Source organism: Diadema setosum, chromosome 20 (assembly GCF_964275005.1).
Source record: "Diadema setosum chromosome 20, eeDiaSeto1, whole genome shotgun sequence".
NCBI lineage: Eukaryota > Metazoa > Echinodermata > Echinoidea > Diadematoida > Diadematidae > Diadema > Diadema setosum.
Genome location: NC_092704.1, coordinates 26,550,522 through 26,564,369, shown reverse-complemented (window position 1 = coordinate 26,564,369; position 13,848 = coordinate 26,550,522). Strand labels below are relative to the sequence as shown.

Sequence of the window (13,848 nt, the reverse complement as noted above, 5' to 3'; positions counted from 1 at the left end):
CGAGAAAGATGGGCAGTTTAGATTTCTAATAAATGTATTCATACGCTGACATTTTAGGGCACCCTTGGATCTTCCCACGGGAAGGGACACTTCAGGGTTCTACTTTATTTTTTGTTTGCATTTTATATCGTTTCTGTTGTTGATGTTGATGCCCTGTTTTAGGGATATATTTCTGTTTCTTGACTGCCAGCGTACCTCGAAGCCCGTTTTCCTTTTTAAAGCATCAGCTGGTGGGGGAACGAGCGCTAGAGGCATCAGGCCTTCGCCTGGGAATGATTATCAGAGAGAAATATTGAATATGTCTATTTTCCCGCTCCTGAATTTCATGATATCCACTAAAAAATCCACCGCCGGCTGCATTTCATAAGGGGTGCGCCTCCCTCTCATCAGGAGCTACTACCCCTGTTTCTCTGCTGCCCCGAAGTAGGGTTCTCTTCTCCCTCTCTCTCTCTCCTTCTTCCTTTTTCTCATTTTTTTTTACCCCTCCTATATTGCGTCGTCAAAACGAATGAATCACACGTCTTGGGAAATCAAACGAAAAGTCGTATTTTTTTCGATAAAACGAGCGTGTTTGATAAATTGGATTCCCTCTCTTCCTCACCCGCGCTCAAATACTTCCAAACGAGAAGAACCGAACAAGGAGGGGGGGGGGGGGTGAGAAAAGAATAGTCTGCATATGTCCACCAGATTAAAATATGCCAGTATATAAACACATTTGTCGGAGATTGATTTAAAAGTTTATTACAATTAACTCCGAACAGGGAGATGTACTCATGTTGATTGCAGTGAAGAACAAATTGAGTAGATTTCTAATTTCTAACGTATTTTTCTAATTGTTTTGTTTACAATTCTTTTGTTTCATTTCGTATGGGAACGTAATGAGTTTTGTTATTTGCAAAACCGTGTCATTACCGTGGACATCATCAATATCTGCAGTCATCAGCTGTGTAAAAAAAAATAAATAAATAATAATAATGAAATAAGTGGGTTGTTTTCTCTGACTGGATAGACAATGTGTTGCTGTACTGTAACTGTTTGAAAACAATCAGACATATCACATGACGACACATAAAATCAAATTAAAAGGGATAACATCCAAAAAGACGATCTAGATGTCGTCGAAAGTGTCCTTATACTATAAGTTCTAGTAATGACTAACTGGATGGGGTTTCCTATTGAGTTCGTTTTCCCTGTCCGTACAAGAGATAGTTTGTGTCCCTGTCTTGAACAAAGGGGTAACCATGACAACGGCAAAGTTTGTTCGATGGGTCTCTTGTGATGAAAGCTTTACTTGCTCCCATGTTAAAAAATGATCGATACCCAGTGACCAGTAATTTTCAACTCCCTGGTTTTTAAGGTAACATCTCTGTTATGTTGCTATTTTTAGTGCCGTTTTACTTGTCTTTTACCAATTAAGTATGAAACATGGACGCATAACCAATAAAAATCATAATCGCGAATTTAAATGAATAATGAAACAAAATCATCAGTGCTTAGATTTTCATACGAACTTTTACAACATATATAACGTCGGACCTGGGAAAATTTTTTCAATATTTGTTTGTTTGGTTGTTTTTTCTCTCCTAAATGTAGCAAATGCTGATACAAATAGGTACTTACTCAGCATGAAGATTACTATAATGACCTGACACTAACTCTGAATCTGAAACCCCCCCCCCCCCCGAAAAATAAAAATGTTTTCTTTAGTAACAGATTTAACTTTTGACGACCACACTATTGAATGACAGATTATAGTAAATTCGATTTTAGCAGATTGGTGCAAATAATATCCACATACACATAACTAAACACAGACACACACACACACACACACACACACACACACACACACACAGAAATGGAATAGATAGATACGAGAAGTATAAAGCCAGAGATAGGGGAGGAAGGGTGTGATGGGATAAAACACAAACAAACAAACAAACAAACAAACAAACACACAAACAAACAAACATCACTGTGTACATACCACCCAACTGAGTCAGCGCCGCCGTGGTGTTCTCATGGTCAATCTTGCACAGCAACTCTTGCAACTTCGTGACGAACCCAAACGAGGAACCATGGTCCTGAAGATGCGGGGACGCAGTGGCGTTGCTGGGCGTGGCCGGGCTGGTTCGGGGCTGGAGGTCCCGCATCGTTGTCGCTACACCATCTGACCTCACGAACTGTATAGCGAAAAAAAAAAATAGACAAAACAGGGGAAATAAAACAGCGAAAATAAAACGAATGGTAAAAGGGGTAAATCGGACCACGAAACATCTAATAAGCACATCAAAGAAGGGATGATTCCTGGATGTATATATCGCACACGATTTTCCTGATGTTACTATTGATAATAATGGTGATAATGATATAACTCTTAGTACTCTTGCATATTACATCTTAAAAACAACAAGTTAAAATCCTACAATGAACAATCAAAATGGATAAATATTTACAACAAACAAACAATGAAATGAAAGTAATGACATTTATTAACATTATCTACAAATCATCAACACCTAGTAATCCCCCAAAAGAAAAAAAAATGAATGAAAAAAAGGGGAAAAATACATGTACATGTCCAACAAACACGGAAAGACCACACGAAGCAAACACGTCATACAAAAACAGTAATGTCTACGTGTCTCTGGACGAAATAACGTATGCTGTTCGAAATTACCCATTGCGTCACCATGTTTGCTAACATTTCCAAAGGGAGGCGCTGCCGGCACCAGCGTTAATTTAGCTGGTCGAGAACTGGAGTAAAAGTCTAACACGTTTTTCTTTTTCTTTTTTTTTTTGTCCCTCTCTGTATATGCAGCGTTAGACATCAATATGAACATGCACAGAAAGCCAATACGCAGTTCTTTTCCCCCGGTGGCAAACTGAAATGTGTAGATATAGTGGTCTTTGTGAGACCTTGTTCCAGTTTGAAAGTAGACCGCCGAAAATTGACGACGTTCGACCCAACACCCTGCAGTGGTGCCATTGATTTGATATCTGTTGTCCCAACGTGGGGCAGTTATGACGAAATCAGACGCGAGGAGTCTTTTTCTTTCTTCCTTTCTTTCTTTCTTTCTGTCTTTCTTTCTTTCTTTCTTCAGCAACAAGTGAGGAAATCGCTTTAGTGCGGAGGAAAGGGTAAAGCAAATAAGCTCAAACAAACAATGTGTTTGCTTATACTCAGACTGCATGTTAGATTTTGCAAACGGGATACCGGTATCTTTTCAGATGTTTGCTTTGTTTTGACATCTGCTGAAATATGATTTTATTTCCATTTTGGACTGACTCTTCTGTTGAAGTCAAGACTTGAGTTAGACCTAATAGCACCATTTTTAGCGTAGTTTCCTATAATTAATGTGAACATATCCCCCTCCCTAAAAAAAAAAAATGATAAATTCAATAGTGTACAGATGAATAATAATTGATACATTGTACATCAATACATCAATATCCGTTCATGCGCATCTCTACCTGTAGACCAAAGAGATTTTAGAGTAAGTAGTCGCCATGACTAAGGCCTAAGAAAAGACATCGATGTGACAGACTTGGCGTTGCGTTTGTAAATCAGACGAAAGACCAAATACCTATTAAAAGGAATATTACAGCGATAATCATTGGTGCACTTCAATTCTGTTTTCACAATGTTTATGGAAAGGATCCCCACGATACAGACAGACGAAAACACACACGCACATACACATCGTATCTAAACAATCACCATTTTGTAGTTGGTATCAATTCTGGAAACTTGGATACAGTCTGCAAAATGTTCAAACCTGATGTTGTTTTTACCATAAGACAACTCTACAGCTGCAGTAGAACAGCTTTAGAACTGACCAACCAATCACATTGAAGAAAAAAACTTTTTCAAAAGTTATGATTGTCGGTACCTTCTTCTCCATATACCAACATTAAGTCATCACAAATATTTGCTCACAGAACAGGTGTGTCAAATCATTTGCCCCCCTTTCGTTTGAAGCTCGTCTGTTATTTTCAAACGTTTAAATCTGTTTGCAATGTGATATTATGATTGTCAATTTTCTTCAAACCTTTATGTATTTCTGTATAATTCTTTTCCTCAATTCTCATTTTGATTTCTTGTGTTTATTGTATATAATTTTTATGTTACACTTTGCATACTTTGTGACTTTTTTCACTTTTCTTTTTTTTTGCGTTCGTATGTAATTATTATGGCTTTTTTGTATTTCTCTTCATTGTATGATGTCTATGTTTTTGTTATCATTTCACGGCCTTGCTGAAAAACAGCTTTTAGCTGATAGCAAGCTTTTTACCGTGGTAAAATAAATAAACTCAAACTCAAACAAATCAAATATGACATTTTCGTTGATACTTTTCATCATGTTACGCCCATGCTGCTATACTTTACTATTAATATCCTAATCGAATTATTCCGTTGAAATATACTTTAGGACGATAAAATTGGTATATCCATTTTCTTTTCCACATTGATCCTGAATGCTCCCTAATGTGAATGTGTTACATGCTGTTTTAGCAATCTTTGATCTTCTCTATCGCCTCGCTGATAGGGATAGAAACAAAGAAAGCAGCAACAAAACCACGGAAAACAAACAGACGGATTGGGTTTCTTCCTGGCGAGAAACTGTTGATACTTGGGGAAAACTATTTTTTCCTGTTATTCCGAGAGAGAAAGAGAAAAGGCCTTTTAGTTTAACATGAAATCTATCTCATAAGCCGTGGACATGGCTTGCATAACACGATTGGGGGCGCGTAAAAGCTCATGCTCCGGTGGGACACGGTTAACTCGGCGCGGATCCAATGTGTCACACCTATTTCTGCCCCGCTGCGTCTCGGGGGCAGTGCTATTGATCGCAGCTAGGCGGGTTCATTGGGGGGCAAGTAGTGATCGATTGTATCACCCGTAGCGACGTGTTTGATGCCAAGCATTATGGATGTGCATTGCCCCCTTGCCCCCCCCCCCCCCCTTCACCACCCTCACTCCTTCTTTTCCAATGTTTTCCCAAAATCGTGGGTACAAGGCGAGTTGCCTTTTGATCACGTTTTTGTCGCTGCTGTCATGGAGGTAGACCTCCATGCTGCTGTATAATAACGTCCCCTTGGGTGCATACCGAAAGGGTAGTGGGGGGGGGGGGGTAAACACATATCTACGATTCCTGTTCCCCTCCCCTCCTCCACCTCAACACTTTACACCTACAACCAGAGGCATTCCATTTTTCCTGGAGCTCTGTGAATAAAATGCATTTTTGTGCATTTTGAATATACGTACACAATGATTAACGTTATATACCATATCCCCAGCCCCTTGAGACACACAGAGAGAGAGAGAGAGAGAGAGAGAGGGAGCAAAGAGACCTTTTTTTTTTTCGTGAAATCGTTAATGGGATCAACCACTTTAAATGTAGGATCCCAAGGGTATAGCTTGTAGATTCAACTTGGAAAGGTGTTTGTGCAGACTCCAGTAAGGTGTTGGGAAATTCCCTCAAGTTTTCCTGATTCCACCAGGTGAAGAAATCAAAACAAAAGTGAACCGACATAAAACACCGTGACGCGTCCCATGCACCCCATTTTGACTGAAGAAGCACAAACAAATAAACAAACAAACAAACAAACAAACAAACAGACAAACAAAATAAATACAAACAACCAAACACACACAAAATCAAGAAAGCAAAAAAGGAGGAAAATGAACATTGGCATTTACATGTATCTGAAAGACTGTGTCGTTTAAAAGTTGTGACGTGACTACCAAGCACACAAGGTCAAAATCATAATGTACACATGTATCTTGAACACATAAAGTTTAGGTCATATTCAAACTGAACATTATATCCAGTAACATATCTAGCATAATAACTAAATACTTGATAGTGTTATAATCGTTGTGTAATATCATTACAGTGATCATAATTATGCAGGGCCGGCGCAGCGTTTTCAAAAGGAAGGGGGGCAGTTTATATTTCTGGTGTCACTCCCGGTTTCATCAGCTGACAAACACACACAAAAAAGAGGCCTTTAGCCCAATTTTTCGATACCACTTCCGGGTTTCACCAGCTAACAAGCCCAAAGAAGAGGCCTTCAGTTTTCTGGTACAACCTCCCTGTTAATCAGCTCGAAAGCAAAAACGACAATGCATTTTTCTGGTGCTACTTCCGCGTTAAAAAAAGGGGGAGGACAAGTGTTTAGACCCTCTGTATTCCTATGTCCTATGCAAAAAAAAAATAAAAATAAAAGAGTGGGGAGCACACTTCGTCGAAAATTTCAAAGTATCACCTTTAAAGGATCCCGCCTCATCTCGTGAGAAGCTGGAAATTCTGGAACTTCGGTTCCAGCTTTCATCTGATCCCTCCCTCACGATCCAAAGGCATGTGACATTTTCAAAATGCTTGTCAAGCTTGTGAGTCACGTGTGATTGCTTCTAACCGCTTCTTCAACCCCTCCCCCCCCCCCTCCTTTTTATTTTCCTTCTCTTTTTTGGAAACAGTACGTGGTAATCAGCCCGGGGCAACAGACGGACCTATTAAAACGATATGTAGATCTTTAGTTTGAGTGGCTCACTGCGCGCTGTCTGCATCTATCCTACCCGAGGATCAAATTGCGCGTGAATTTCGTGACCGATCCGCCAAAACGTGTTTATCTTGTCGACACACCGTGAGCGACCCTGCTGGTAGAAGTCGGCCTGGGCTCGTGCCAGAAAGGCAGAATCTCAGCACAACGCAGAGAAGACTCTGACATCGAATTTTTTAGCCCAATTCTTTCGGGCACAGTCATGAAAATGTTTGTGGGTCAAATGATGTTTGAGTATCCCTGATAAATGGGACTATTAAAGTCTGTCTTCAGGGGGAGGGAATAGCTAATCTCGTGAAATGTACATTTTAAAAGGGAACACACATACACGCACATACAAACACACACACACACACACGCACGCAAACACACACACACACTCACACTCAGCCATGCAAACATGTTCCTCTCACCAAACCGTTAATGTGTTCATGTGGCAGGTGGTATATAACAGTAAAGAAAATAACTTTTTCTTTTCTTTTCTTCGATTAAAGGGATGGTACAGTATTGGTGGAAATGAGAATTGGGCATTTAAGTTTTTGCAAGATACCAAGAAAACACTTATGAAAAATTATACAGCATACCATTTTAAGAGGAATTCAAAGTTTATTTGATGAAAATCGGGTTTTGAATGACTGAAGCATCCAAAAACAAAGTAAAACCAAGCAATCGTAATAAAGTGTGGGTCCCACACTTTATTAGAATCGCTGTTTTTGGGATATCTCAGCCATTTCAAAACCAATTTTCATCAAATAAACGATGAATTCGTCATGGAATTACATGCTCTTTCATATTTCATAAGAGGTTTCTCATTATCTCACCAAAAAATGTTAGAAACCTGAAATTAGGTCTCAACCAAGACTATACAATCCCTTTAACTTTATTCATCCCGTTTCTCCTCATCTTCAGTAAGATAAACAAATGTCTCTGAACGCTAGATTATACTTAACTGAAAACTGACTATAACTCAAACATGTGTGCTTTCGTTTAATATTATTGGATCATCACTGCCACTGGTTTGAATTATACTGATTACCATCATCCCCCCCCCCGTGTTTACTTATAGCTGGAATAACTCTCCACACTGGCGGCAGTTGGAATGAGAAAACGAGATGTAAATCGGGAGATATAATGGATAGAATGAGCAGCCCGTGTTTGTAGTTAGCGTACGTGTCGCCAACAGGAGCTGCGCAGTGCGCTGCAATTTGATATGAGCAAAGCAGGAGCGGACAGAGTTCCAGTTACCACACAACCTGCTCAGAATTATTACTACTAAGCTCTGTTTTGTTTTTCTCGCATTTTTTATCATTACATTATAGTTGGTTTTGCGAGCAAATTATTGTAAAAGTGCATACAAGCAATGCCCATTTTAGAACTACACACAACAGACACACGCCCACACCATCATACACATACACACATACGCACATACATCTAGAGAGACAGAAGAATGATCAGAAATTGAGAGAGAGAGAGAGAGAGAGAGAGAGAGAGAGAGAGAAGAGGGGGGGGGATGGCGATGGGGAGGGGGGTCCTCCGATAAGTTTATCCTGCAAGTGATGCGCCCTGCTAATCGAATTATGTTGGGTACATGGCGTAGTTACATAGTGCAAATTAATGAACGAGCTCCTTCGATTTCGCTCTGCCGCGCGCCACTCGTTTGCCCTGTCAAACGTAGATATGAAGCAACAGGTGCACTTTGGCGCCCGGCTATTAGCGTAACTCGATAATGTGATATGCGGTTTCTACGGCGCCGCGAGTTTCCATCCCAAACGAGCCTAAGCACCCCGCGAAATTTAATTGTGCTTCACCTGTCCCGCAAGAGGAAAACGCGTTGGATAGTCTGTCTGCAAACCGTTTTTCTTTTCCACAATTGCATACGAGACGTGCCGTCCCACAAACTGGCATACGCACACTAGCAAATTGATAATGATGATATGCTTGACTTGGTCATGTCTTTTCCCATTCAACAGTTCTTTTTTTTTTAATAACACCTAGCTAGATTCACAATAAGCACATTAATTATATGGTTGTATTTACTGTGGACAATATTATTCATTTTCTAATGACCTTTCTCAAAAATCCACTCTGGACCCTACTTGTCTCAAGGCGACGCGCTGTAAGACTTTAATCGCTTAAATTAAGTAAGTGGTCTGGATAAAAGTCTAGAGGTCATTAGACAAATTGCGTATAGGATGCGAGCCACACCGGTGACTTAGATTTAAATTACTGGACTTCGACACTCGGTGAAACCAAGTGATGGTGAAACATGTGTTGGCTGCGAGACATCATCTGGTCCAATGATCAAAATAACATCACAACCTAAGGGTGGAAGAGGGTCAACAAATCAAAAGCTGACAGACAGTTGTTTGTTGTTCTCTTCTTTCTTATATATATATATATATATCTGTTGTTGTTGTTTTTTCACGGATCGTCCTTTCTACGCCGTCGGGAATTGAAGCCGATCGGTTCCGTCGATCTTTGCTTGTTTAACCCAGCTGACCGATTTAGTTAACCTAGTGGATCTTATGACCAGCTGCTTAAAAAGGGGTGTGGTCACTCAGCAAGGATAAATTGGGTAGATTCTCGTTCCATGGTTTCAGAGTGAAAATATACTTTTAGATTTACATGTGACCCTGCATCACAAAACCAGTTTAAGAGTTAGTCAAGAGCAGATTCTTAAAGAGCAGACTTTAAGCTTTAACGATGCATAACAATTCAAATGAACTCTCCTAACCTATCCTAATATTGGAAAGAAAGCACACACTTTGGAAAGTGTGAACTGAGAAAAGAGGCTCTGAAGTACAGGGTCTATTCAAGCCGTGCTAGCTGTGCGATGGATGAAACAAAAACAGGATGTTAACCACCGGAGAAACAACAATGAAGGGATTATCAAATTAAGCTGAAATTGAGCATGCGTCATTAACATACTATGATTAATGCCGACTTTCAAAGCAGTAGCATGATTCTTCAGAAAGTTGTTAGAATTGAAAATAAAGAGTATGGACATGATTTTTTTTTACGAAATGAAAAGAGGACTCAATGAGAACCACCTAATCACACTATTCCACGAGAAAAACTGCCAAAAACACCATTTCCTGTTCATTTTATGATCCAAAATTTAAGTATAATGTAGAAGAAGACTTGCTCTTTTGGAAAATATGAAAACCCCAAGATTGGCCGGGTTTACCCATTTTACCTATTTTCAGTCCTAACACAAAATAAGTGCGTGCGACTTTTTGTTGGTTTTGTGATGCACGTTTACATTCCATTTGGTTGTTCTCTAGCAAGTGAAAGTTTTTAGTTTTGTTTCTGATCTTCCAACTTAACATGGCAATGCAGAACAAGTGTTGGGTTACAATACTACTACAGCTGTACTACTATTGATAACGCGCAGAAGAATCTAGATTTGATTATGATATAATATATGCATATACAACTGTATATGCATCAAACAAAACTGGAACAAAGTTCATGCTGCTTTCACCAACATTCTATTTCTGCACACGAATTTTTGAGCCATTCGCTCTTTCTCAAATGTTGATACTGAGAGAACAATAACAATTAAGCCATAACAATATTGCAACCGTGTTACCAAGGATGCGCGCTTTAACGCATGGGTTGGCTTAATAGTAATAGTCAAAATAAATTATGCTCTTTTACACCGTATATATAGCATAATATGAACATACGACGATAGTTGTGTAATGAAATATGCGAAGGTATGTTTGATCCTACATCATAAAACCATAAAAAAGTATTAACCCAAATATTTTTTATAGCTTAGTTAAAAGGCAAATTCTGAAAGCGATTTCTGACGTCTTGTATATGTATAGCTCAATACTTTAACGGACTTTACTAGATAATAGAAATAGATTACGCACTATGAAATATATATATATAAATATATATATATATATATATATATATATATAACCGAGAAAAGAAGATTTGAAGTTAAGGATCAGCTTTTCATAAGCTCAAAATTGCCACGCTGTGTTCTGTGTTCACTGAATGCAACTAAAAAAACCCCAAAAACATGTAAAACTCCATAGCAACCAATAATGAAGATATTATCAGATCAAGTGTTGATTTAGAGCTACCTTTTTCTATGACATACACAAACTTACAACCCCCATTGCATTCGTTGTATGATCCCAAACTTTACAATGAAGACGAATAACTGCTCTTTCAGGAAATACACACACACACACACAAAAACCGGGTTAACGTTTGTGTTGACGAACTGACGATAAAGACTTATCGTTTCATTGCAGAATTGTGATTGTCCCTAAGGGGAAAGAAATGTTCCCTGACACATTGTTTAAGGCATCCTGGTTGATAGAGGAAAACATAAAAAACAAAGAATATTCTAAGTGCACTAGTGGATGTGCTGTATGTGACCATGAGGGCAAACTGAAAGATACAGATAGTTAGGAAACATTGAGGAGACAGGTCGTGAATTTATTCAGTCATTCTTGGAGCATAACATCCGACCAAAATTCATGGAAGTGCCTGGGGATGTCCAGAGCAATGAAATGTCGCTTTTATAGGAGGAGTGTGGGAGATGCCTGTGGATTGATCATAACATCAACGTTGACTCGAGTGCACTGTCACAGCCTTGTATTTCAGTAGATTATTCTGTCCAGATTTGCGGAGGATGCAAAATCCATCGCGGTGATTGATGATGCAACAGTACGAAGATCATCACACTATTATTCATGGAAAGAATAAAGTAACAAAGGCGTTAATTTTGTTTTAAAGTTGCTTTTCCTTTTTATATAATTCTATGGAGGTGTGAAAATGCAGAAGCCGATGTTGTGGGTGGTGAATTGATGGCAGCATTGCCCTGTAGCATGATTTTGAATTATGGGGTTGCGACCGAAATCACTCGCTTATAGTGAATATGCGTGAACTTTAAAATTCCACAGCTTTCTCTCATTTTTATGGCACTTCTTAATGAATCCTTTACTATCTGTTTCTTTACTTTTATTCAATTATACAAACGTTGTTTTTTTTTTTTTTTTACTAAATGCAGTCAACTAGAATATGTGTCCCTGCACCACAAAACCAACAAAAAGTCGCAAGACATGGATTTTTAAAGGGCAGATTCTGAAAGAGCAGACTCTTAGCTTTAAAATGATGTATAACTCGATTTAAATGAACTTTCCTAACCTACCTAAATACTGGAAAGAAAGCACAAACTCTGGAAAGTGTGAACTGAGAAAGAGGCTCTGAAGTACGCGGTCTATCCAAGCGCTTAATCTTTACCAATTCGCGCTAGCTGTGCCATGAAAGGGACAAAACACAGGATGTAAACCACCGGAGCAACAGCAATGACGGGATTATCAGATTGAGCTGAAATTGGGCATGTTCTATTAACACATTCTGCTCTTGATTAATGCTAACTTTCAAAGCAGTAGCGCCATCCTTTCAAAACGTTATTAGACTTGAAAGTGAAAAGTGTGCAAAGGATTTCAAGACATGAAAAGTGGCCTCTAAGACATACCTAATCATTCTACTCATCCCCCCAAAAAGGATAGTAGAAAAACTGCTAAAAACACAATTTCCCATTTATGTTCCGATCCCAAACTGAAGAATAATGTAGAGGAAGGATAGCTCTTTCAGAAAATATGAAAAGCTAAAGATTGAATTGGTTGAACCATTTCACCTTTTATGAGTCCTCACGTAAAATCAAGGGGTGCGACTTTATGTTTGTTTTGTGATGCACCGTCACATATGATGTGGAATTGCATTCAGTTCCGGATAAAGCACAAAGATTGATTTGTAACAGAAAAAAAAAAGGCACATCCGAACGTGCCCGTCTTCTCTGATTCCAATAAAGACCGTTAGGCAAAGTAGAGGTAAGGACTTATTTCTGTTAGGTCTTTTATCTTTATTGATATTGTTTATTGCTTGATAGATATTTGTCTTAAACACGTCCTGGTATATAAGTTTCACGTCAATGATTGTATCAATATCAACAGCCATCAACGCTGGTTGGTTTTACATAAGCGGTGTTGTTTTCACTGTATCGTTGCCTTTTTTTTTCCACGCTGTGGTAGCCCTTCTACATACATCGAGCAGGAAAAACAATATAAAATGATTAAACGAGAGAGAGAGAGAGAGAGAGAGAGAGAACGTTGTTTTTCTTTTTGACATTTTGTTTCCTAATGGTGTCTTTGTGGTGTCATTTAGACACACAATCGCATGCTGCCGTTGTAGCCATGGTAACGTAACCAGCATCATGCATTGTTTCAAAAATTAATGTATCATCCTCGCCTGTATCTCACCCCCAAAATACAAATATACGAATTGGAAGCAGTAATGTTTCATTACATCTAGTTTTCAGTGAGATATCGATATCAACGCTTTACCCACCTGTCCCACAAAACCATGTCCTTATAAAGATAGTGTTTCGTAAATCAAAACCTCATCATGTTTAATCAACCTGCGTGTTGATCGCATGCTGAAGACTTGTTTAGAAATTTACTGGTTTTCTTTAACTCTTTATGTGCCACGTTCGCACGCCCGACTCAGTTGACGGCATGCCAAGTTTGCATGTTCTGCTCAACCGCACAAACCCGCCCAAACCGATCGACAAATCGCCAAATGCCACAGTACCTTGAAAGCGTTTTCGCGATTCCAATCCTGTCACATGTAGCTTGCATTAATGTGGTGATTGACTATCAAGCCGTATTCTCTTTGCTTTCTGTCGCTCTTTTGTGTGCAGAAGTCATAGCTGTACAAAAACGTAGCTATTGGTCATTTGAAAGAAAAATAATCATAGATTTCTCATACAATTTACATCATAGCAAAGCTTGGCATTTTCTCTACATCTTTGCTCATTACATGTCGAGGGTAAAAAAAAAAATCTATAAAAATTACATCGATTTGACAAGAAAGAATGTTTTCTCAAAGCATAAATTCGCTGCTGTCTCTGAATAATGTGGCACACAGGGGGGTTTACACCATGGCACATAAAGAGTTAAATAATCTTATGTGATAACAAAAGCAATCATGACAGTTGTTGATTTTGGAAGTGAATATCCAACTCCAGGCTGTGCTATCAACTCGGATTGTGACGTATTTTTTGCTTCTGTTTTGAGGGGTATTTTTTAGGGGCAAAATAATGACAGCTACTCGTGCGTGCCGTACTGTCTCACATCATTTGCAATGCGCGAATGATGCAAAGGAACTGTAATGGTCATACACATCACATGACATGTTATGTTGTCGATACCCTCGAACTAGCTTCCGTTCGATGATTTGATGTTTTGT

At 39.0% G+C, this 13,848-nt stretch overlaps 1 protein-coding gene across 1 annotated transcript in view; it reads right to left on the bottom strand.

Annotated features, from left to right (window-relative positions):
* Window positions 1-13,848, bottom strand: part of LOC140243539 (corticotropin-releasing factor receptor 1-like) — a 215,305-nt gene that overhangs the window by 41,821 nt on the left and 159,636 nt on the right. Inside the window, exon 2 of the mRNA XM_072323209.1 lies at window positions 1,988-2,183. Within this exon, the coding sequence (XP_072179310.1) occupies window positions 1,988-2,183 (196 nt within the window). The remainder of the gene's footprint in view (window positions 1-1,987; window positions 2,184-13,848) is intronic.